The sequence below is a fragment of the Carcharhinus amblyrhynchos genome, chromosome 18 (assembly GCF_965287045.1).
Source record: "Carcharhinus amblyrhynchos chromosome 18, sCarAmb.v2.hapA, whole genome shotgun sequence".
Classification (NCBI taxonomy): domain Eukaryota; kingdom Metazoa; phylum Chordata; class Chondrichthyes; order Carcharhiniformes; family Carcharhinidae; genus Carcharhinus; species Carcharhinus amblyrhynchos.
In genome coordinates, this window is record NC_137341.1 from 26,294,582 (window position 1) to 26,316,324 (window position 21,743).

At 41.8% G+C, this 21,743-nt stretch overlaps 1 protein-coding gene across 2 annotated transcripts in view; it reads right to left on the minus strand.

Moving 5' to 3' along the window:
- Positions 1 to 21,743, minus strand: part of llgl1 (LLGL scribble cell polarity complex component 1) — a 99,428-nt gene that overhangs the window by 2,854 nt on the left and 74,831 nt on the right. For both annotated transcript variants that reach the window (XM_080206622.1, XM_080206621.1), the window contains exons 14-22: positions 20,484 to 20,776; positions 19,630 to 19,783; positions 18,890 to 19,043; positions 18,024 to 18,140; positions 7,838 to 8,004; positions 6,203 to 6,467; positions 5,461 to 5,587; positions 4,192 to 4,286; positions 3,074 to 3,197 (exon numbers count right to left, since the gene is read on the minus strand). In XM_080206622.1, coding sequence (XP_080062748.1) covers positions 3,074 to 3,197; positions 4,192 to 4,286; positions 5,461 to 5,587; positions 6,203 to 6,467; positions 7,838 to 8,004; positions 18,024 to 18,140; positions 18,890 to 19,043; positions 19,630 to 19,783; positions 20,484 to 20,776 — 1,496 coding nt within the window. The remainder of the gene's footprint in view (positions 1 to 3,073; positions 3,198 to 4,191; positions 4,287 to 5,460; positions 5,588 to 6,202; positions 6,468 to 7,837; positions 8,005 to 18,023; positions 18,141 to 18,889; positions 19,044 to 19,629; positions 19,784 to 20,483; positions 20,777 to 21,743) is intronic.

Genomic DNA, 21,743 nt, shown 5'->3' on the forward strand with positions numbered 1-21,743 from the left:
CATCCTCCACCTGCGAGGCCGATTTAAGAGTCCTGTGGACCTGGACCCCAAGATCCTTCTGCTCTTCAACACTGCTAAGACTCCTGCCCTTGATAGTGTACTCATTCATCCCGTTGGTCCTGCCAAAATGGACGACTACACATTTATCCGCGTCGAAGTCCATCTGCCACTTCTCCGCCCAGTCCTGCATCCTATTTATGTCCTGCTGCAACTTCTGACACCCTTCCAGACCATCCACAACACCACCGACCTTCGTATCATTGGCGAACTTACTAACCCATCCCTCCACTTCCTCATCTAGGTCATTTATGAAAATGACAAACAGCAAGGGTCCTAGAACAGATCCCTGGGGCACTCCACTGGTGACTGACCTCCATGCAGAAAAAGACCCATCCACAACCACTCTCTGCCTTCTGCAGGCAAGCCAGTTCTGGATCCACAAGGCCAAAGCCCCTTGGATCCCATGCCCTCTCACCTTCTCAAGTAGTCTTGCATGGGGGACCTTATCAAACGCCTTGCTGAAGTCCATGTACACCACGTCCACTGCACTTCCTTTGTCAATGTGTTCAGTCACATTTTCGAAGAACTCAACTAGGCTCGTAAGGCACGACCTGCCCTTGACAAAACCATGCTGACTATTTCTGATCATGTCAAACCTCTCCAAATGCTCGTAAATCTTGTCCCTCAGAAGCCTCTCCATCAGCTTACCAACCACTGAGGTCAGACTCACCGGTCGGTAATTTCCCGGGCTATCTCTGTTCCCTTTCTTGAAAATAGGAACCACATCCGCAATCCTCCAATCTTCCGGAACCTCTCCCGTCTCCATTGACGACGCAAAGATCATCGCCAGGGGCTCTGCAATCACCTCCCACAGTATCCTGGGGTACATCCCGTCTGGTCCCAGCGACTTATCTATCTTGATAGAATTCAAAAGTTCTAACACATCCTCTTCCTTAATATCCACATACTCAATCTTTTCCATCTGCTGCAAATCCGTAGCAAAATCTCCCAGATCAGTTTCCACTGTGAATACTGAGGCAAAGTACTCATTAAGCACCTCTGCCATTTCTTCTGGTTCCACACAGACCTTTCCCCCTTCACCTTTTATAGGTCCTATCCCTTCTCTTCTCATCCTTTTACTTTTCACATATTTATAGAAGGCCTTGGGATTCTCCTTAATCTTACCCACCAAGGTCTTCTCATGACCCCTTCTGGCTCTCCTAATTTCCCTTTTAAGCTCCTTTCTACAATCCTTATACTCCTCAAGATCCTTAACATCTCCTAGCTCCCTGAGCCTTTTGTACACCTTCCTTTTCCTCCTGACTAGGTTCACCATATCTTTTTTTTAAATCATCTCTATTTCCTTACACTTCTAGATTTGTCTAGAATCACAGAATTGCTACAGTGCGGATAGAAGCCTTTTGACTCATCAGGCCTGCACTGACACTAGCAATCGTATCAAGTGTATGATACTATTCACACGAACTACTCCATGGTAGCACATTCCATATTCTTTTCACACTTCAGTGAAGAATTCCCTTGAATTTTTTATTGGGGGTTTCTTGATGACTTCCTCCATAAATCAGTCTCTGTATCCACTATCAAAACCATTATTTTAAAGATCTCCATTATTAGGTCAACCCTCAAATGTTTACAAGAGAGTGATTCAGCCAATCTTTTCCAGGTGTGTATGCTCACACATTTCTGGTGTCAGCCATGTGACTCTTCTCTGCATCTTCTCCAATGCTTCTACATTTACAAGTATCACATCTCTATATAATTCCACGTATTACAATGTGACTTAATCAAAATTCAATACAGACTTGGCATAACTTCCCCACTTCTCAATTCTCTGTCTGGAAACAAAGCCATGTTCTTGGTTTGCTTTTCTTTCCAAAAAAGATGGCCTTGCTAATCTGCAGTGCAAGTATTCAGAGATCCCCTTGTTTCTTTTTCACACCTAGACTTGTACCTTTAAGTAGCCACCCATTCTTCTTACCAAAAACGTACCCCTTCAGTTAGGTGAACTTCTTTGCTAGTTTTGTCCATTCTGCAAGTTTATTAATGCCCTTCTGTAAATTGTTGCAGTCCTCAAGTAGAAAGGCTAATCTTTCCCATCATAAATGGCCTCTCATTTGCAAATATGCTACTTAATAAGGGTTGGGACAAAATCTTTTGACCCTACATGACTTATCTTCCATCAGTATACATTTTATTGCAGCAGTGATTGATAATAAGATAATTTCATCATTCACACACAGCTTAAGAACCAGTGTGCAATTACAACATCCCACAGGTGTCTCAGTTAGCATCTAGTATTGTAGTAGAGGCTGGGTTGCAGAGCTGAACACGCCTTACATCAGCAAAGGTGGTGGTAACTCATTGCCAAGCCAGTGGCACAGTTTGGCTGCAGAAAAATACATTTGCGTCACCTTTACATTCCAGGGTTTTGTCATTTATTCGGGGAAGTAGTGAGATCAAAAGTAGGTTTTGGGTATGGGGCTACTGAGTAATGTTTGCCAGACAGCAAGTACTGAAACTGCAATTTTTCTGACATTAAGCAGCCAAATGACAATGCCAGGCACCAACTGTTCCTGGCCAACAGCTTCAATCCGGTTTTCCAATTCATTTGTTAATAAAATTGGTGTCAAGTGTCTTTTTTCCCTTCATTGTTTTAAACCACTGCCCACTCCTGTGCCCCTGTAACCTTATCACAGTAATTTTCCATTCAAACTTCTTGCTGTGATGTCACATTTGATGAGCAAAGCCATTTGAAGTCATAGCATTCAGATTTAAAGTGGTGAATTAGCTTGGCAGTGAGCCCTCTTGTTGCCATGCCAACATGGCCTTTGCAACAAAATCTCCACTGAACTAAATCACAGTACCATCTTTAATTGGATCCACATGCTTTAATATATAGGACACACCAATCACCTTCAAAAGGAAATGAATAAAGCCAGCTTCACAGTAAAGCCATAAGAAACAGGCCACAAACAAAGCAAGGCTCAGACCCCGCCTTTAGATATACACTAACATGCAGCTTCAAACACTGAAATTATGGCATTATACTCACGGTAAATAATCTTTGACGTCCTCCACCGTCAGGTCACCCGTTGTGTCCAGTGTGATGTCAGCACTGCTGTTGGGAGAGTCGAGCGGAGTCTGAGACAACGCTAGTTGTAAATCCTCAAGCGCTCCTGGTCATAAAACAAGCAGGAACTTCACACCCAAGTTAGTATTTACAACACAGAAACAGACCATTTGGCCCAATACATTCATGCTGCTCCAGAATCTCCTACTGCCCATCAGATTTTAACAGCTTAACATCAAGACAACCACAGGTCTTACAGATTAATGTTTACTTTCAATTTGATTTACTAGAAAAACAGAACAATTCCTCTTGATTAATTTGATATTTAGCAAGTTAGGTTGTTTGGTCCCTTAGTATCAGGGGGATTAGTGGGGTTACTGAAATAGGACCTGGATGGGATTGTCATTGACTCAGGTTTGATGGGCCAAATGGCCTCTTTCACTGCAGGTATTCTAGAATTTTCCTGCTTTAACAAATGAACATACCTTCATCACCCACCTTACTGTCCCACAACCTTCACGCCACAAAATGCATCTTATTACAAAAAACCAGTCGTATTTGCATTCAAGTTGCGATATCATTAGGTTTCTCAGATCTATTCCATGTCAGCCCCAAAGTACTTGTGCAAGTCTGCATCCTCCAATCCTACACTATAGACTATATTCTAGATTAACTGTGCCAATATTTTGTATCCAAAATCAACTCAGACACCCTCTGCAGTCTTTTCCCAGACAGGCTTCCAGAGCCCTTCTTGTTTTAGTCACCTGGAGAGGGCAACACATCATGTTCAGCACTTCTTTTGTCTATAAATCTATTTGGAGAGAATTCCACCCAACTTCCCTTCACACCACTTCATTCAGGCTTAAGTTGGCTCTGAACAATCTGTTCATTGCACTCAACATTTAAAAAAAAATCAAATCTTCACAAACTTAACTTCCACTGGTTCATCAGTTTAAACATTTGTACAGCTTTCCTGGTCCACTTTATAATGGCTGCCCTGGAACTCCACTTTCAAAGTTCCCTCACCCATTCCATGAACGATTAACACACGGCTTTTATCAGGCTGTTAAATAATGCTCCCCTAAGAAGCAACAACATACCATCAGCAGCTCCCAATGAGTTGCATTCCTCTTTGTTCTGAAGTTTATGAGTTCCATTTGCTTGATTCACCTTGGGGGATCCTTGCAAGTTATTGCTGAATATTTAGAAAGGAAAATTTGTGTTTGTGCAGGAAGCAAAAGTGCAGTTATAAACAATTAGGCCTGAGACAGAACATCGAGTTGTAGACGGCTGTAGACAAGGTTAACAGCAACTGTTAAACAAGACAGACCTTGCTATAAAAGGGAGTACAAGCAAAGGTTCACTGGGCTGATTTCTGGGATGGTAGGTCTGTCATCTGAGGACAGACTAAGTCTATTAGGATTGTATTCTTTTGAATTTAGAAGAGCGAGGTGGATCTCAGAAACTAAAATTCTAACAGGGTAGATTCAGAAAGATTGTTCCCAAATGATAGGGGGAGTCCAGAAATAGGGGTTATAGTTTGAGAATAAGGGCCTTTTAGAACCGAGGGGAGAAGAAATTTCTTCATCCACAGGGTGGTGAATGTGCAGAATTCACTACCACAAAGTAGTGAGGCCAAAACGTTGTCTGATTTCAAGAAGAAATTAGTTATAGCTCCTGGGGCTAACAGGATCAAGGGATACAGAAGGATGGCAGGATCAATTAATATTGAATATGATCAGCTATGATCAACATGAATGGCACAGCAGGCTGAAATGGCCCACTCCTGCTCCTCGTTTCCCAATCCCCCCCAGCTTTGCAACGTCAACGAGAATGATGCTCAAATGCTGGAGCGGGGTTTGAACCTAGTTCAGGAGAATAAGGCAGCTTCACGAAACACAATGAAGAATGTTTTGGCTCCGTCAGGCACAAAGGGAGCGACCAGTCAATTGTTAGTGATAGCTGAGTGCACATCACAACATCGCTAGGAATTCAATCTAGAAGACGATGAGGACTGCTGATGATAAGAAATGGAAAGGTCACACAAACACAATGTACAAGCAGCTTTAGATCAAACTGTGCTAAAGATGTCCTTGGCATGTTTGATCCTGATAACAGGCATCTGAAAAGGGTTCCAAAGAAGAGTTATATTGTATTCAAAAGTGTTAACTCTTTCTCTCCACAAGACGCTGCAAGAGCTAAGTTTTCCCAGCACGCTACTTCTGAAAAGGGTTGTTCATCATTCCTTAGCATTGATATGCTTCATCAACACTGACAAATCTTCTCCATCTTCCACTTTATCACAATGGCACTTCCACAGATAGAATTGTCTACAAAGTCCCAATTTGATTTGTTAATTTGCAACTTACCGTAGACTGGTGACTGGGCTCAAATGATCTCTCGGACCTTCCCAGCCCACCACACAATGTGGCTCAGTTATGTTCCTGGTAGATAGGGAGAATCGTTCAAACTCAGATGGAGAGATCAGGTAAAAACCTAAAACGGCAAAAATAATCACTCACCACAGGAGCAACTGGACTGTGTTAAGTCCACTGAAATTACAACTCATGGGTCAGTAATTCAAAATTTGTTTCCATAGCACCCAGCCACTTGAGTTGCCCCATATTCCTTTCGCACACTGATGGGAAACACATTTTGGCAAAAGTCCACAGTCTCCACATCCAAAATTCAGCTCAAGAGAAATGAATACATTCACTCCAGATTAGCAGATAGTTTAACCTCAACACCACAGTTTAAAGATGAAAATAGGCTTTGAATTAACCCCTTTAAAACATGAAAAATATACACTAATCTGAGAAGTGGGATTAATTAGATAGCTCTTTTAAAGACCCAGCATACACATGGGCTGAGTGGTCTCCGTGCTAAGATTCCAGGATTCCTAACTGATGGGGAATGAGGGGAAAGCAAGTTTTGTACTAAATTATTTGTATGACAGCACAGCAGAAAATCAGTGCCAGCTTGATAGTCAAAGAATAACCTCGCCTGGGGGTGGGCGGGGGAGGTTGGTGGCCGACAGTCTGGGAGGACTGCAATACAGCAAAAACCACAAGCTGCTGAGAAAATACAGACAATTCCATAACCCTCAGTTACCCTGGCCTGTTTTTGTGAAGACACATGAAGCGATGCCACTGATGTCTTCTTTCCTGATGCAATCGTAACGAATCTGCGGCCGAAGTCCTGGAATTGTGAAGATGTGAATGTCTCCCAGGTTCGTTAAACACACCAGGCAGTTCTCTGAATAGTCATCTGAGGCAATACTGGGGAAATTCATTAACCCCAATTTCCGCACTCTGGACCCTTCATGGGCAGTGAGCTTGAACTTTGTTTTAGCAGTCACTCTCGGCAGTGTAAACACCTACACACAAAAATAAATGCTTAAATGAGATACCATGTCACTACAAAAGGAATGACCCCCAATCCTCGAACCCTCTCTGAAGTGGCCATGGTAACTTTCACTGCCATGCACAATTCATTGTGTACATCCAGATGTAAGCTTTAGGAGGTTATTTAACCACCGGATTTAATCCAGATCCCAATCTCTACATGTTTTCCATTAAAGCAGTCATTTGATGGTGGGGTCCACAGTACAACTGAGAGCAGGAACCCAACTCATTCCCACTTGATGCAGCAATGGCCAGGGATAGTTCAAAACTTGTTTTTGTAAAACAGTAACTTATTGCACTGGTATTTGACCAGATAGGAATAAATCTGACTGGAAAAATAAATATATCAACCTAAGCTCCTGTCCAACTATCCTGGGGAACTCAAAAATCCAAGTCAGAGGCTCTGTTCATGTTCATGTGGCAAGGTTTTGGTGCGGGGTGGGGCAGGTTATAGAGCGCAAGGCCCCAGCAGCTGAAGGCCTGGCACCAATGGTGAGGTGAAGGGTTTGGAGGACAAGGGGACAGAACTTGAGAAATGCATTGTCAGATGGTTATGGGGCTTAAAAGGAGGTTGCAGAGAGAGGGATAAGAACATGGAAAAAATTTAAAAGGATGAAGATGTTGAACAATAAATCAAATCAAAGTTGTGTCCACAGGCAGCCAAAAATATGTCAGTGAGGAGCCAATCGTGACAGGACCACTGTTTGGATAGAGTGTTTTGGATGAGCTCGAGTTTGATGAGGGTAGAAGACAGAAGGCAAGCCCAGCAGTAGCAACTCTTGACTAAAATCAGTCAGATTTCCCAGGGGTTCTTTGCATTGTTTTGAGAATCTTTCCAGACGATAAGCTTCTTTAACTTTACATTCACCCACATCTGGATGCTACACCATCTCCTCACTTGATACTGCTGTACATTAAATTTGTTACCAACCCAATTAGTTTCATTACATCACAGTACTCCGTTGTCACAATTTCTGGTTCTCGTATCTTATTTTAAAGCTTTAACCATTTATGCACACACCTTAACATGTAGATTTCCCACTTTAGCTCCATATATCTTGCTTTTTTCTGTTCTAGATTTCTTCTATATACACTTTTTTTGGGACCATATCCAGATTGGCTGCAGGATTGAAGTTATTCTTATCTGGGATCTATTCTCTCTCCAGATCCTCAGCTACCTGATTTAAATTATTTTCAATTGCTATTTCAAATGTTTCTTGTGCCTTGTTTCTGGTTGGTTTAACTTAATCCTGAGAATTGCACATTTATTCTTTGAGGCAATTTCTGATCCAGGATCACTGGCCACTACTCCAGACAGTTTCCTCTGTGCCTTGTGTGTTACCTTGAACTGTTCTTCAGAGATGATTAGTACAGAATGACTGCCCTGCATCTCTGGGGCTTTGGCAAGATCACGAGACACTTCAAATGGTTCAGGGAGTGGGTTCCCTCGTCCATCCAACACTGCAATCGACACCACGGGTGCTCTGTGCATCAGTTGAATTTCTTTACCTAAATTTGCGGCGTGGAAGAACAAGGTAACCAATTATTTCCACTGGAGAGTGTAGAACAGATCATCATGAATCTCCATTGTACCTACAGTACCTCAGAGGCCATTAGTTTAGGACAATGGTTATTCTCCACATGCCGCCTCTCATTCTGCCCTCTTATTCCTTTAATTTCTTCCCAGACTTCCTTAAATGCATCAATGCTCTCTGCTTCATCCACCCAATTGTGAGTAAGTTCCATATTCACATTCTTTAGAGGACATTCTAAGATTTGTTTGGATATATTCTGGGCAGATTATATTGATGGTCCCATGTTGCAAGCACAAATGGAAACAGATTTTCCTCATTTATCCAGATGGGAGCAGCAGCAGGTAGACAGACCAAAGTGATTGGCTGACGAATATTCCTTTTACAGAGCATTAGTTTAACGTGAGGCAAAGAGTCATGAAATTAAACACTCCAGAGCATACAAAGCTAAGTGACTTAACTTTACATGCTCTGCTCACTCGTAGTCCAAGTGAATTAGAGTATGGTTGAGCAACTTGACCCAAGTCCAAGGGAATTTGTGAGGTAAGTGCAAGAGGTGCTACTTGACAAAAACATTACTTTAGAATTGCGGGTTAATTTGCAGTAAAGACCTAAAGCATAGAATTAAATTGGGCATGGGTAAGAATTTCAGGGTAGAGGGGAAGATCAATTATTATCTATAATCCTGTGCAATTGATATGCATGTGGTTCTGGAGGTAATATGAACAGCTAAGGGTTAAAATTAAAAAGCAGAACCAGAGGTAACGATCTCTGGATTATTATTTGCGCTGCTGGCAAATTGGCATAGGATCAAGATCACCATAGTTGAATGCATGGCTCCAGAACATGTGGGTGAAATAGTTTCAATTCATGGGACAGTGGTACCTTTACTGGGGAAAGAGGGAACGGTTTCACTGGAATGGCGAATCAAACAAATAGGGCTGTTGATAAGGCTTTAAAACAAATCCTGATTTATCTATCCAGAAGAGGTTCACAAGAATGAACCCTGGAATGAAGAACATGTTGTATGAGGAATGGTTGAGAATTCTGAGTCTGTACTCAGAGTTTAGAAGGATGGGAGGGGGGGGATCTTATTGAAACTTACAGGATAGAGTGGACATGAAGAGGATGTTTCCACTAATAGGAAAAACTAGAACCAGAGGGCACAATCTCAGGCTAAAGGAATAATCCTTTAAAACAGAGATGGAGGAATTTCTTCAGCCAGAAAGTGATGAATCTGTGGAACTCTTTGCTGCAGAAGGCTATGGAGGCCAGGTCATTGAGTGTTTTTAAGGCAGAGAGAGATAGGCTCTTGATTAATAAGGGGAATCATGGGGAAAAGGCAGCAGAATTGGGATGAAAAAAATATCAGCCATGATTGAATGGCAGAGCAGACTAATTCTGCTCCTATATCCTATGACCTTATATGGGATGGAAGGTTGCTTAGCTGACCAGAACTTGGAGTTGAAGAAAGCACAAGGCAATCGTGCAGAGTAGCGATAAAGTTAATAGTAAAATTAATGCAATGGGAAGGGCAGCAAGGCAGCACAGTGGTTAGCACTGCTGTCTCGGTGCCAGGGCCCCATGTTCTATTATGGCCTTGGGTGACTGTCAATGTGGAATTTGCATATCCTCCCTGTGTACGTTTCCTCCCACAGTCCAAAGATATGTAGGTTAGGTGGATTAGCCACGTCAAACACAGTTATGGGGATAGGGCAGAGGGGATCACTTGGGTGGGGTGCAGACTGAATGGGCCGGATGGCCTCTCTCTGCATGGTAGGAATTCTACGGTTTTAAAAAGGGACACAGACACTGAGGGTGTACCAGCAAATGGGGTAAGAGTAGGAATAAGATTGTAAAAAGAGAATTAAAGGCGCTTTATCTGAATGCACAAAACATTTGAGAGATAGATGAACTAATTGCATGTAGGAGATAAATAAGCATCTGTTGTAGGTAAAATGTTAGAATCCGTCATCAAGGAGGAAATAGCGAGGCATCTTGAGGGGAATTGCTTGTATAGCAGACGCAGCACGGTTTCATTAAGGGGAAGTTGTGTCTGACGAATTTACTGGAGTTCTATGAGGATGCGTCTAGGGCGGTGGATAGAGGAGAGCCGGTGAATGTGGTCTTTCTTGATTTTCAGAAGGCGTCTGAGAAGGTATCTCAAGAGGTTATTGCAGAAGGTCAGGAGACATGGAGTTGGGGGTAGGGTGTTAGCGTGGATAGAGGATTGGTTGTCAAATAGGAGGCAGAGAGTGGGGGTCAATGGGTGCTATTCGGATTGGCGGTTGACGACTAGTGGAGTGCCCCAGGGGCCGGTGCTGGGGCCTCAGCTATTTACCATTTACATAGATGATCTGGAGGAGGGAACCGAGTGTATGGTGTCGAAATTTGCTGATGACACCAAGATTGGTGGAACGGCAAATTGCGCGGAGGGTGTGGAGAGTCTGCAGAAGGATCTAGATAGGCTGGGCAAATGGGCCAGGAACTGGCAAATGAAATTTAATGTTGGCAAGTGCGAGGTGGTCCACTTTGGTAGGAAGGATTATTACTTACGTGATGAAAAACTGCAGCATGCGACGGTGCAGAGGGACCTCGGGGTCCTTGTGCATGAGTCGCAAAAACCCAGCCTGCAGGTGGTCAGGAAGGCTAATGGGCTGCTGGCCTTCATAGCGAGGGGGATTGAATATAAAAGTAGGGAGGTCTTGCTGCGGCTGTATAGGGCATTGGTGAGGCCGCAGCTGGAGTACTGTGTGCAGTTTTGGGCGCCGCACTTATGCGAAGATATTTTGGCCTTGGAGGGAGTGCAGAGGAGGTTTACTAGGCTGATGCCGGAGTTGAAGGGGTTGAGCTATGAGGAGAGGCTGAATAAACTAGGCTTGTACTCGTTAGAGTTTAGAAGAATGAGGGGAGGTCTCATTGAGAAGTATAAGATGATGAATGGGATGGATAGGTTAGAGGCGGAGAGACTCTTCCCGCTCAGAAAGGACAGTAGGACTAGGGGGCACAGCCTCAAGATAATTTAGAACGGAGTTGAGGAATAACTTCTTCACTCAAAGGGTGGTGAATCTCTGGAATTCTCTGCCCGTTGAAGTGGTGGAGGCTACCTCGCTAAATATTTTTAAGACGCAGGTTGATGGGTTTTTGATAAGCGAGGGGATTAAGGGTTATGGGGAGAGGGCGGGAATGTGGAACTGAGCCACGACAGATCAGCCATGATCTTATTGAATGGCGGGGCAGGCTCGAAGGGCTAGATGGCCTACTCCTGCTCCTATTTCTTATGTTATGTTCTTATGATCTGATAACCAGAGACATGGTTAGGAATGGAATACGCAAGGTACTTGATACTTCAGAAAGTTAAAGTTTAGTGTCACAAGTAGGCTTACATTAACACTGCAATGAAGTTATTGTGAAAATCCCCTAGTTACCACACTTCGGCGCTGTTTAAGGTACACAGATCAAATTTAGCATGACCAATGCACCTAACCAGCACGTCTTTCGGACTCTGGGAGGAAACCGGAGCACCCAAAGGAAACCCATGCAGACTCCACACAGATAGTCACCCAAGTCAGGAACCAAACCTGGGTCTCTGGTGCTGTGAGGCAGCAGTGCTAACACTGTACCACATGTAAGGCAGGCAAAAAGGAAACAAAAAAATTAATTAACACAGCAGCACAAAATGATCTTGGCTTGAAAGATGAGGTATAACCAGTTTCAAGGTTAGGATAGAGGGGGAAAGACGTCACCAGTGGGAGTAGTCTATAGAAGCTATATTACAGAGCATAAATCAAAAAATAATGGAGACTTGTACGAAAGGTACTATTATGCTGTAGAGGATTTTAATCTTCACAAAATACATTCAAGTGGCAAAAGGTTATAATGTTATATGGAATCAACTAGGGACTTGTGCAACGAGACATGATTAGTGAATAACTCCATAACAAAGGATCCTTGAGGAAAGACTGATCATAACATGGATTCCACATTCAGATGAGAAATTTGGGTCTGAAACTAATGACTGAAGTGAAAGACAATTACAAAGGCATGAAGTTGAGTTGGTTTAAGTGGGCTGAGAAAAATGTTGACAGGTAAGAACGTAGATAAGTGTGACACACATTTAATGCCATAAGATGTTGTTACAATGAACTAATTCCCCGATGTATTCCATTGAGAAAGAAAGACTCAGAAGGGTGAACCATTTGTGATTAAGTTGCGTATGGTATCAAATTTTAAGAAAATGGATACAAATATTGCCACGATTAGTGGAAAGCCAAGAAATTCAGAACATGAAGGAATCAAAGGGATGATTAAAAATTAATAAAGTGAGAAAACAGGTTTAAGAGTAATCTAGCAGACAGTAAGGATTTCCACAAGTAATGAAATAAAGAGCTGAAGTAAATGTAGGTTCTTTAAAATGACAAAACTGGGAAATTAATGATGGGAGGAACAGCAGAGACTTGGAACAAATATTTTGCATCCTTCTTTAGGGTAGAAAACATAAAAAGCATCCAAATAATAGGAAATCAAGGCCAACCCATCATGACTGCAGAAAAAATTCTAGACAAACTCAACAGGTCAAGTCCCTTGGACCTACTAGCCTGTATCCTAGGGTCTTAAAGGAAGTGGCTGCAGAGCTAGTGGATTCATTAGCTGTAATCTTCCAAAAGTCTCTAGATTCTGGAAAAGTTCCAGTGGATTGGAAATGTAATATCCCTATTCAAAAAAGGAAAACAACAAAACAGGAAATTATAGGTCAGTTAGCCCAACATCAGTAATTGAGAAAATGCTAAAACCCATTAGGAAGTAGAAGCAGGACACTAAAAAGAAAAGAAAATCAGGAAGCATCACGATTTTCAGGGAGCATCATGATTTCAGGAAACGGAACGCCTGTTTGACAAATTTATTCAAGTTCTTTGATGATGTAACAAGAGAATAAAGGAGGATGCGTAGATGCAGTATACTTGGATTTTCAAAAGAAATTTGATAAGGTTTTGCATAAAAGGGTCACTGCACGCGTGCTCATTTTGGGGTCAATACTTTAACAAGGATAAGAGGATTGGCTAATAAATAGGAGTCAGCATAAGTGGATAATTTCAGGTTGATGAACCTTAACTGCTGAATGAGTGCTAGGGTCTTAATTATTTACAATCTACGGAAGGAACAAAGTATAGGTGGGAAAGGAGGACAGTCTGCAAATGAGTACAGACATAGATTTCAATGTGGTGAAATCTATATTTTTATGTCAAGTGTGTGACCGTGATAATTTTACACCCGTGGGGGCAATCTCTGGTTGATTGAAGATGGTAACATTTAAATGTACAGCATGTACACAATCTGAATACAGCAAATTTTGCCAAGGAACTGGCCAGAATCCTGTTGGGAGATATTAACAGTCAAAAAAATAGAGCAGAGTACAACAGCCACTGAGGAGCAGACAGAGGGTTAGCCCCATGCTGCTGAGACTGGGGCTCAGAGCCCCAGAGACAATGTTAGCTTAGTGAAGCTAGCAGTTCAAGCAAAAGGAAAGCCCATGAGTAGGGGAGAGATGGTTGGAAATGTGTTGGTCACCAGATGGAGTGCAACCATATGAACCCAGTGGAATGCAGCCTCAGGAAGAGAGATTGAGCAACTGAGAGGTGAGCAGTCATCGGAATAGGCTCAGTTGGAATGGCTCGAGGGAAATTAGAAGCTAGATCTTTGAAAGGCAGCTAAAATTCTTCAGGAGGAAGACAGTTTTAAGGAATTTTTGTGACTTAAATTTGGGTGACCTGTTGCCCTTGTCATTTATATGTGCAGTTTGTATAGTGTTCAACCATAATTTGTCTCTGAATTCATGCTTACCTTCTGAATGTTAAGATTAATGTTGACAGTTTGTTTTGTTGACTTTTGTATAGCAAAAATTCTGTTGAAAACCTTGGAATATTGTGGCATTATTTTAGTAAATCTTTAACAGAAGGGTTACTAGTCTAGTACCAGATTGTAACAGGTTTTGGAGACTCAGCCAGGATCATACCAAAATTTGGGAGTCTGCTCAGGGATTGTAACATCAGGTTGCATGAGTGGTGAAAGTTTGGCAGATGGAGCATAATGTGGGGAAACGAGAGATTGTTAGGAAGAGTAGAAAAGCAAATATTATTTCAAATGGAGAGATTACAAAAGGAATTAATATCTTTGTGCAAGCAGCAATTAGGTAAATTGTCTCACAAAGGCGAACATTTAATGAATTTTTAAAATACTTTTTGGAAATAGTGTTATTCTGTAAAGGTAGTGACATGTAAATGATTTAGTTAAGCTGGGGAAAGGCTAACAGAGACCATTTGCATGGAAGAACTGAGCGATGAAAGAGCAAAAGTGCTAAACGCATGCATTTCCAACGATGCTAGGATCAAGTGATCAGGTACTGTAAAATAAGGTTAAAAACTTGCATTAGGAGACAGATTTCATTTTTTTTCTCTTCTGTAAAACGTCACATGGGAGTAAGAGGCATTTGCAGCTTGCAAAGGCTTCGTAAGTAAACAGCAGAATGTTATAAAATTATTTGATCCCAAAAGTGGGGGCAACAGGACATGGAAGATTTTTATATTCTGGAACAGCTGAGATCAAAGGAGTGCCAAGAACAACTGAATCGAAGATGAAAGGGACGAAGGAGGGATGTTGAGCTGATTTGGTGCTGGTTGTGTGGAGAAGATCACCTGGAAGCAACAGTTGGCTGAGAGAACGTAAAGTCAGTCACCCCAGTCAAGCCAGAAAAATTTTTGGTTGCAAAAAGCAATGTTGTTCTTAAGTTTCTGGGATCTCCACATCAGACTGGAAGTCAGTTTAAGGGGTTGTGCAAGCGCTTTTGCCTTGGATAGTATTACTGGATTTGCATAGTTGAACATTGATAAGGGATTGTTGCCTAGAGCATGTTCACTTGTGGGTCTGACCAAGTAGGGAATCTCTTGGGGGAAATGTTTTGCAAGACTATATTTAACTAACTGGAATCAAGTTTTCTTTGCCTAGTTAGTAAATCTTTTGCTTTTAATTTTTAAAATCCTAGAAGTGTTACTGATCTCCGCATCAAGAAGCCCAGTATGTTTCCTTCTCGCTTCCAGGAGGATATAGCCCGTAACACAAGTTTCCCTCAGATTGGTTTGCCCAACAATTAATATCTGCTGTGGTCATTACCAATAAAAGGATGATGGAGCATAAAAGTAGGGAAGTCTTGCTACAACCGTACAGAGTGCAAAACACACACCTAGCGTACTGCGTTTGTTGAGGTCTCTTGATTTAAAGGAAAGATTTGCACGAGAAGGTCTGCTAATGATTTTTGGGATAAAGGGGCTGTCACATGAGGAAAGGTTGAGCAGGTTAGACCTATTCTCAATGGAGTTTAGAAAACCAAGACATGATCCCATTGAAACAAAGACTGAGTGGCCATTGCAAGGTAGATGCTGACAGAACTTGCCTTCATGGCAGAATACAGAAATTGGGTCAGTTCTAGAATAAAGGGGTGCCCATTTATGACATACAAGGAGAGATGTCCTCTGTGGGATATGACTCTTTGGAATGCGACTCTTTGGAATGCTCTATCCACAACTGTGGAGGCCTAGCCATTGAATATATTCAAGGCTGAGACTGACAAAGTTTTAAATTATAGGGGCATCAAGGGCAAGAGTTGAGGCCAAAACCAGACTGGCCAGGTTGAATGACAGTGCAGGCTCAAGGGAATATTTGGCCTATTCCTACTTTTGTTATCAAGTAGAAGAGCCAGAGTCAGCCCAATCCTTCAAGGGGATCACTTAACCATACAATCAGTTCATTTGCACAAAGTTCAGGCACAGTAACCTGCAATTAGTTGGCAGAGCTCATCTTTGCTCCCTATCCTCAATGATGCTGTTAAAATGAATATATAGTCAAAGGAATGAGTTTGGCATTTCATCAGTTCCAAAGGGAGAAATGCTAGTCATGGTCAATTGGTATTTGCATAAATATTGATTTCGTCAAGCATATTTCACATCTCCACTATTCATCCTGGACCTATTATCACCATTTTCTCTTTTCCATCCCTATTCCTCATTCTCCAAACTAAATATTGGGAGGAACACAAGCACAACCTCCAGCTAACCATAATTGGTCTTCCTCACCATCACCATGGTTAGTTTCATTTCCAGAGCAGTAAAGGCAGAGATCAAAAACATGGTCATACTGAGTAGCAAGGAGGAAGGGACAGTCCCAATTCACTGCACCATCCGCCCATGAGAAATAAAGCAGCTATCAAGATTGCACCTTTATCCATGTAGTTTACAGAAGGACCACAGTCTTTAAATTACAGTCCAGTTCTCAGTTAGGGACTCACAGAATAACATTGTTCTCTTGGAATGGTTAGGGTTATAGAATCATGTTTCAAGCAATGACCTGAAACACTGTCCATGAGGATAATAGAAGTGAAAACAAATGATTCCAAAAGGATGGGCACTTGAAGGAAATCCACCTGTAAAGCTATGAGGTTCGAGCAGGGCATGGGACTGACTAGACTGATTTGCAGGAAGCTGGTATGGAGTAGATGGGCTGAATGGCCTCCTTCCATGGAGTAAATGACGACAACAAAGTTTCTAAAAAAATACATGGAATAAAATGAAAGCCAGCAAAAGCAAATCATGTTTGAGCTCTTAAATAGTGGAGATAGTGAATGAGGGCAAATGATGTACATATGGATTTTCAAAAAAACATTTGATAGAATCTCACATGAATATATTTAAAGTTAAGCCCATGGAATTAGAGGCACAGAGAGAGCATGAATATGAAATTGCTCTGTCTTCCAGTCCTTGGGCAGTGATTAATTATATTGTCACACTGGAGAGAATGATACAGCTGTCAAGGGGTCAGTATCAAAGATACTTTTAAAAAAAAAATTCCTGAAACAACCAAGTCTCAAGTACATGTCAAATGGAGTAAGCAACAAGGAAACTAGCAAAGATGCAAATGGACTAGTGAAATGGGCAGACAAGGCAGATGAAATTTAAAATTTTAGTACTAAAACCAAGAAAGGTAACAAACTAAATGGTACAATTCTGAAGGAGGTGCACAGACACAAATCTTCAAAAAGGTGGCAGGTCAAGTTCAGAAAGCTGTTACAGAGCATACCAGCAGCCTTGACTTTGTGGAGAATGTACAATATAAACATAAGGACATAAAAACAAATGGTTAGGTCAAGTTGGAGTAATGTGCCTAATTCTGGATAACGAGGACGTCAAGACCTTAGAAGTTGCAGCACTTACTAAAATGGTTTGAGGGATTAAATACTTCAGTTATATGGAATGACTAGAGAAACTACCGCTGTTCTCCTTAGAGCAGGAAAAATCAAGAAATATGATAGGGTGGTTAAATCATGAGTGGTTTTGATTAATCTAATTATGGAGAGACTTCTGCCCATCTCTCAATCTGAGGCTATAGCTTTAAAGTAATGGTCAAAAGAACCAGAGGCAACATATAGTAAAAAACTCATGCAGCAAGCTGTGATGAGCTGGAATGCACTACCTAAAGGGGCAGAGAAAGTAAATTCAATGTGGCTTTTGTCATCATGACAATAGACATTCAAGGTGGCTCCAGAGCATGGCAACTTCTTGCAAGCTGTGCCCAACATACCCTCTAATTCTATGTGGAGGGGGCAGGTATGTGGAACTGAGCCACAACAGATCAGCCATGATCTTATTGAATGGCGGGGCAGGCTCGAAGGGCTAGTTGGCCTACTCCTGCTCCTATTTCTTATGTTCTTATGTTCCTCTCGTTCTATGCTTCTAAACTCTATTCTAACTCTTTTAAACTCTAACAATGCTTTAATCCTATGATTGTAACACTACATTCTGCACCCTCTCCTTTATGTATGATATGCTTTGCCTGTATAGCACGCAAGAAACAATACTTTCTGTATACTGATACATGTGACAATAATAAGATCAAATAATTTGGGTTGATTAAAAAATAATGCAGGAAAGAAAAGTGTGAGAATCTTACCTAATACAGCCTCTGCAGGTTTCTCTGTCCACTTCTCTCTGGATGGAACCTCCAGTGCGTAAGCATAAACAGACCCAGCATTTGTTCCTGCCCACATTGTTGGGCCATGGTGTGTGGCTGAAAGATTATAAAAACATTAGTCTGAGATGAAGAGCAGACTGCTGCAGCTTGACAACTGCTTGGTAGCACCAATTCAACTCAGGGAAAAGCATAGGTGAATAACATCTGTCACATATCGAGAGCAAAAACAGCACCAATAAGCCTCTGCCACTCATTTTGCTAATGTCAAAATTAAATAATCACTGCAGCCAATTGCCCTCTGAGGGCTGGACTGATACACAAATCAGTACCAACAAAGGAATTAAACACAGTAATTCAGTGATAATGACAGACCTTTCTCTTTCAAAAAAAACTGGTTAATTTAATCAGCATGTTTCTCATTCTTACAAATAAAAATCAACAAGTGATTTTTGGTATTTCCCATATTTTCTAATTATTGCAAGATCTGCTTGTCCACCTCCCTAAGTCTGCATGCACTGTATCCCTGGATTAGGCAGCAAAAAAATACACAAATCATCCAATTCCAAGCTTAACAGTGACCCTCATCCACTAATGAGATCTTGGCCCTGAGGTGGTTGGGGTGCCAGGCTCCCCAGAACAGTGACTGGGTATCAGAGAACTGGGACCTAACCCGTAGTTCTACACTTGCATGGTCACATCTGTGTGAAGGAAACATTGGACTGGCTAAATTTTAGAAGGCACTTTGCTAAACTGATGTTTCAACAGTTCTACTGGATTTGACAAGACTAGATTATTTGCTCTTTCCACACCAACTACTTCAAAAATAAATTACAGAAAGCACTCACCATCTCGTAAATACGTATCAGCAAAGTAAAGGCAGCGGACAACACCTGACAGAGAGTCATCAGCAGACCGTGGCTCTATCCGTCTCTGTACTGGAGTCACCTCCACCTCACGTGGACCATCCTGCTCAGCAAGTTGGGCATTTGCTTCTTGGACCTATTGCGATGGAGGGGATTTAGAAAATTCACACTTGCTTTGTTTCGAGCATGTCTCAATCTAGTACAGGACTGACCAATTACTGCTCAAGAAGTCATGGACTAATAATGGCACGAGTTAAGACAGTCAGCTGCATGTAAAAGTCATTCTATTTAAGACCAGATGCAGACCAAGGCTCGTATTACATTAGCACTACAGTCAAGTAAGCTGATTAAACCAAGAGGCAAGAATCAAATCTTGTGCCGTGACTGAGATTATACTGCAACAACTCACTTTTGAGAAGTGTAAACCAATTATTACTTTTCCATCAATGAACATATTATTGCTGACTGTTATCAAAGCACTCACTAGTCAGGAAGAGAAACCCAACTTTAAAGTATTTCATTTCTTTATACCTTAAGCTGGTCCCAGTTCATCCTTCCTCTCCCTAAAAATTACACCATCATAGGAAAAGTAAAAATATGGAACTGCTTTCCTTTTCTTTCAGGAGCATTTTCACAGCAACAGCAGGAGGAACATTTCAATGTACTTTCAGTGAGAGGTGCACAGAGTAGACAGCTCAGTTCCCAACCTCCTGGAGCAGTACCTTGCTGGCAGGGCTGCTAGGAGACAATCTCTTCTTCCCAGACACTCTGCTCTTTCGTATCCTTCTAAATGACTGACGTAATGACTTCTTCAGTGATTTCACACGAGAGAGTGGACCCTCCATTGCCAGAGAGTCATTTGGATGCAGTGTACACCTGTTGATCCAATAAAAATCATCAAGACACTATGTTCCGGATCTGGACAGAAAATATGATAAATCTAGGTGAAAAAAGCAAGGTTTAAAAAAAAGAACAGAACAGAAAAACGTTCCGGCTACAGAAGCCAAAAGGCAATGATGAGTTTCAACTTTCCTGCAGTGCATGTTGAACAAGTGAAATGAGCAGGGAGGTTGTGGAGGTTGATTTGAACAGCAAATACAAGAGAGGAATCTATAAAACACCTGACAGAAGTATTGTGGGATACATGTTCCAGCCAATTGGATGGACTGTTATGGTGCATTGAGTTTCAATGGCTAAACTCAATATCCATCTTTGCTTACACTAGGGTTCAGCTGTAGTTCCAACAGCCACAAACATTTTAAAGAAAGTCAGCTGTCTGACATGGAGAGTCTCATGAATGTGTTATTGTAGTGCTGTTAGCTGGGTCCAGTCCGCCAGTCACCATCCTCAGGAACGAAGTGAAAAAAAGAATAGTAGTATGGCATAAAGTAGTACCCAAATCAGGTTGTGGCAAAAATTAAGTTGCTGAAATAGATCATTTCTGACAGGTCCAGTTTGATAGGAGTGCTTGTAAGACCACCCTGCAGGCAGTTTTGTGCTCCTTCCCAGTTACATAATATGGCAGGGTAAGGAAGACTGGAACAAACCCATATACATGAAGACCTCCAGCACACACCTGGCTAACACTGGCTGCTGTCTGTTGTAATCAAAGACGCCAAATCCATGACTGGTGCCAAATGCTACAAGCTGCCATTCAGTGTGCAGAGTCACTGCTGTCACAGCAGCTGGTGGAATACACTGAACCAGAAAACTTGGCTGGAAACCAGGTACAAAGCTGACTAGACCATTTTTTGGGGTCAACCGATCATGACCTTTCCACGTGAAACCCTCTCGATCCTGAAGGAGGTCAACTGAAGACAGGTTTATCTTTTGTTCAGATCTCTCATCATTAAATTCCATAACCAGAACCTGTGAATCAAAAACAAACAATACATCAACTTTTCTCAATTCCATGGAGAGAGAATCAATTTGGATCTGTGAGGGATGTCAGTATTGGGAAACTTCTACTTCCCAGTTGAGATGGTCAACATCAGCATCAAGCTCTTTTTGATTTGATTTATTGCCACATATTAGTGTATAGTGAAGAGTATTGTTGCTTGTACACAAGACAGCATACTATTCAGAGAAGGAGAGTGCGCAGAATGTAGTGTTATAGTCATAGCTAGGTGTAGAGAAAGATCAACTGAGTAAGAGGTAGATCCATTCAAAAGTCTAATGGCAGCAGGGAAGAAGCTGTTTGAATCGGCTGGAATGTGACCTGACTTTTATATCTTTTTCCCCAATGGAAGATGATGGAAGAGACAATGTCCGGGGCACATATGGTCTTTAGTTATGATGGCTGCTTTTCTGAAGCAGTAGTGTCAATGGATGGGAGGCTGGTTGCGTGATGGATGGGGCTACATTCATGATCCTTTGTCATTTCTTGCGGTCTTGGGCAGAGCAGGAGCCATACCAAGCTGTGATACAATCAGAAAAGATGCTTTCCCTTCTGGTGTACAATGTATTAGACTTGAGAAGTTTCTACTAAGAATTCATTCACTATTAGCTAATCGCAAGGCAACAGGTTCAATATCCCCAAAACAATCAACCTGTGACCTTGCGTGGGGTAATTACTATGACTTGGTTATAAAGACACAGGGTTATGATCATTTGAGGCAATCCTGCAGCGTGAAGGGAATATTTCAATCCATCACTCTGGGCTGGATTTACACGTCAGTTTTAAGAACTGAAAATTATAACAAGCAATTTTTAAAATATACCATTTCTCCTCAATATAAATTACCCACAAATTAAGACAGCAGCCATCTCCCCTTCCAATTTTCCCAACTATCAGGAGTCACTAAATCTGTTTTACATCCTTCTCAGTTTGGTTATG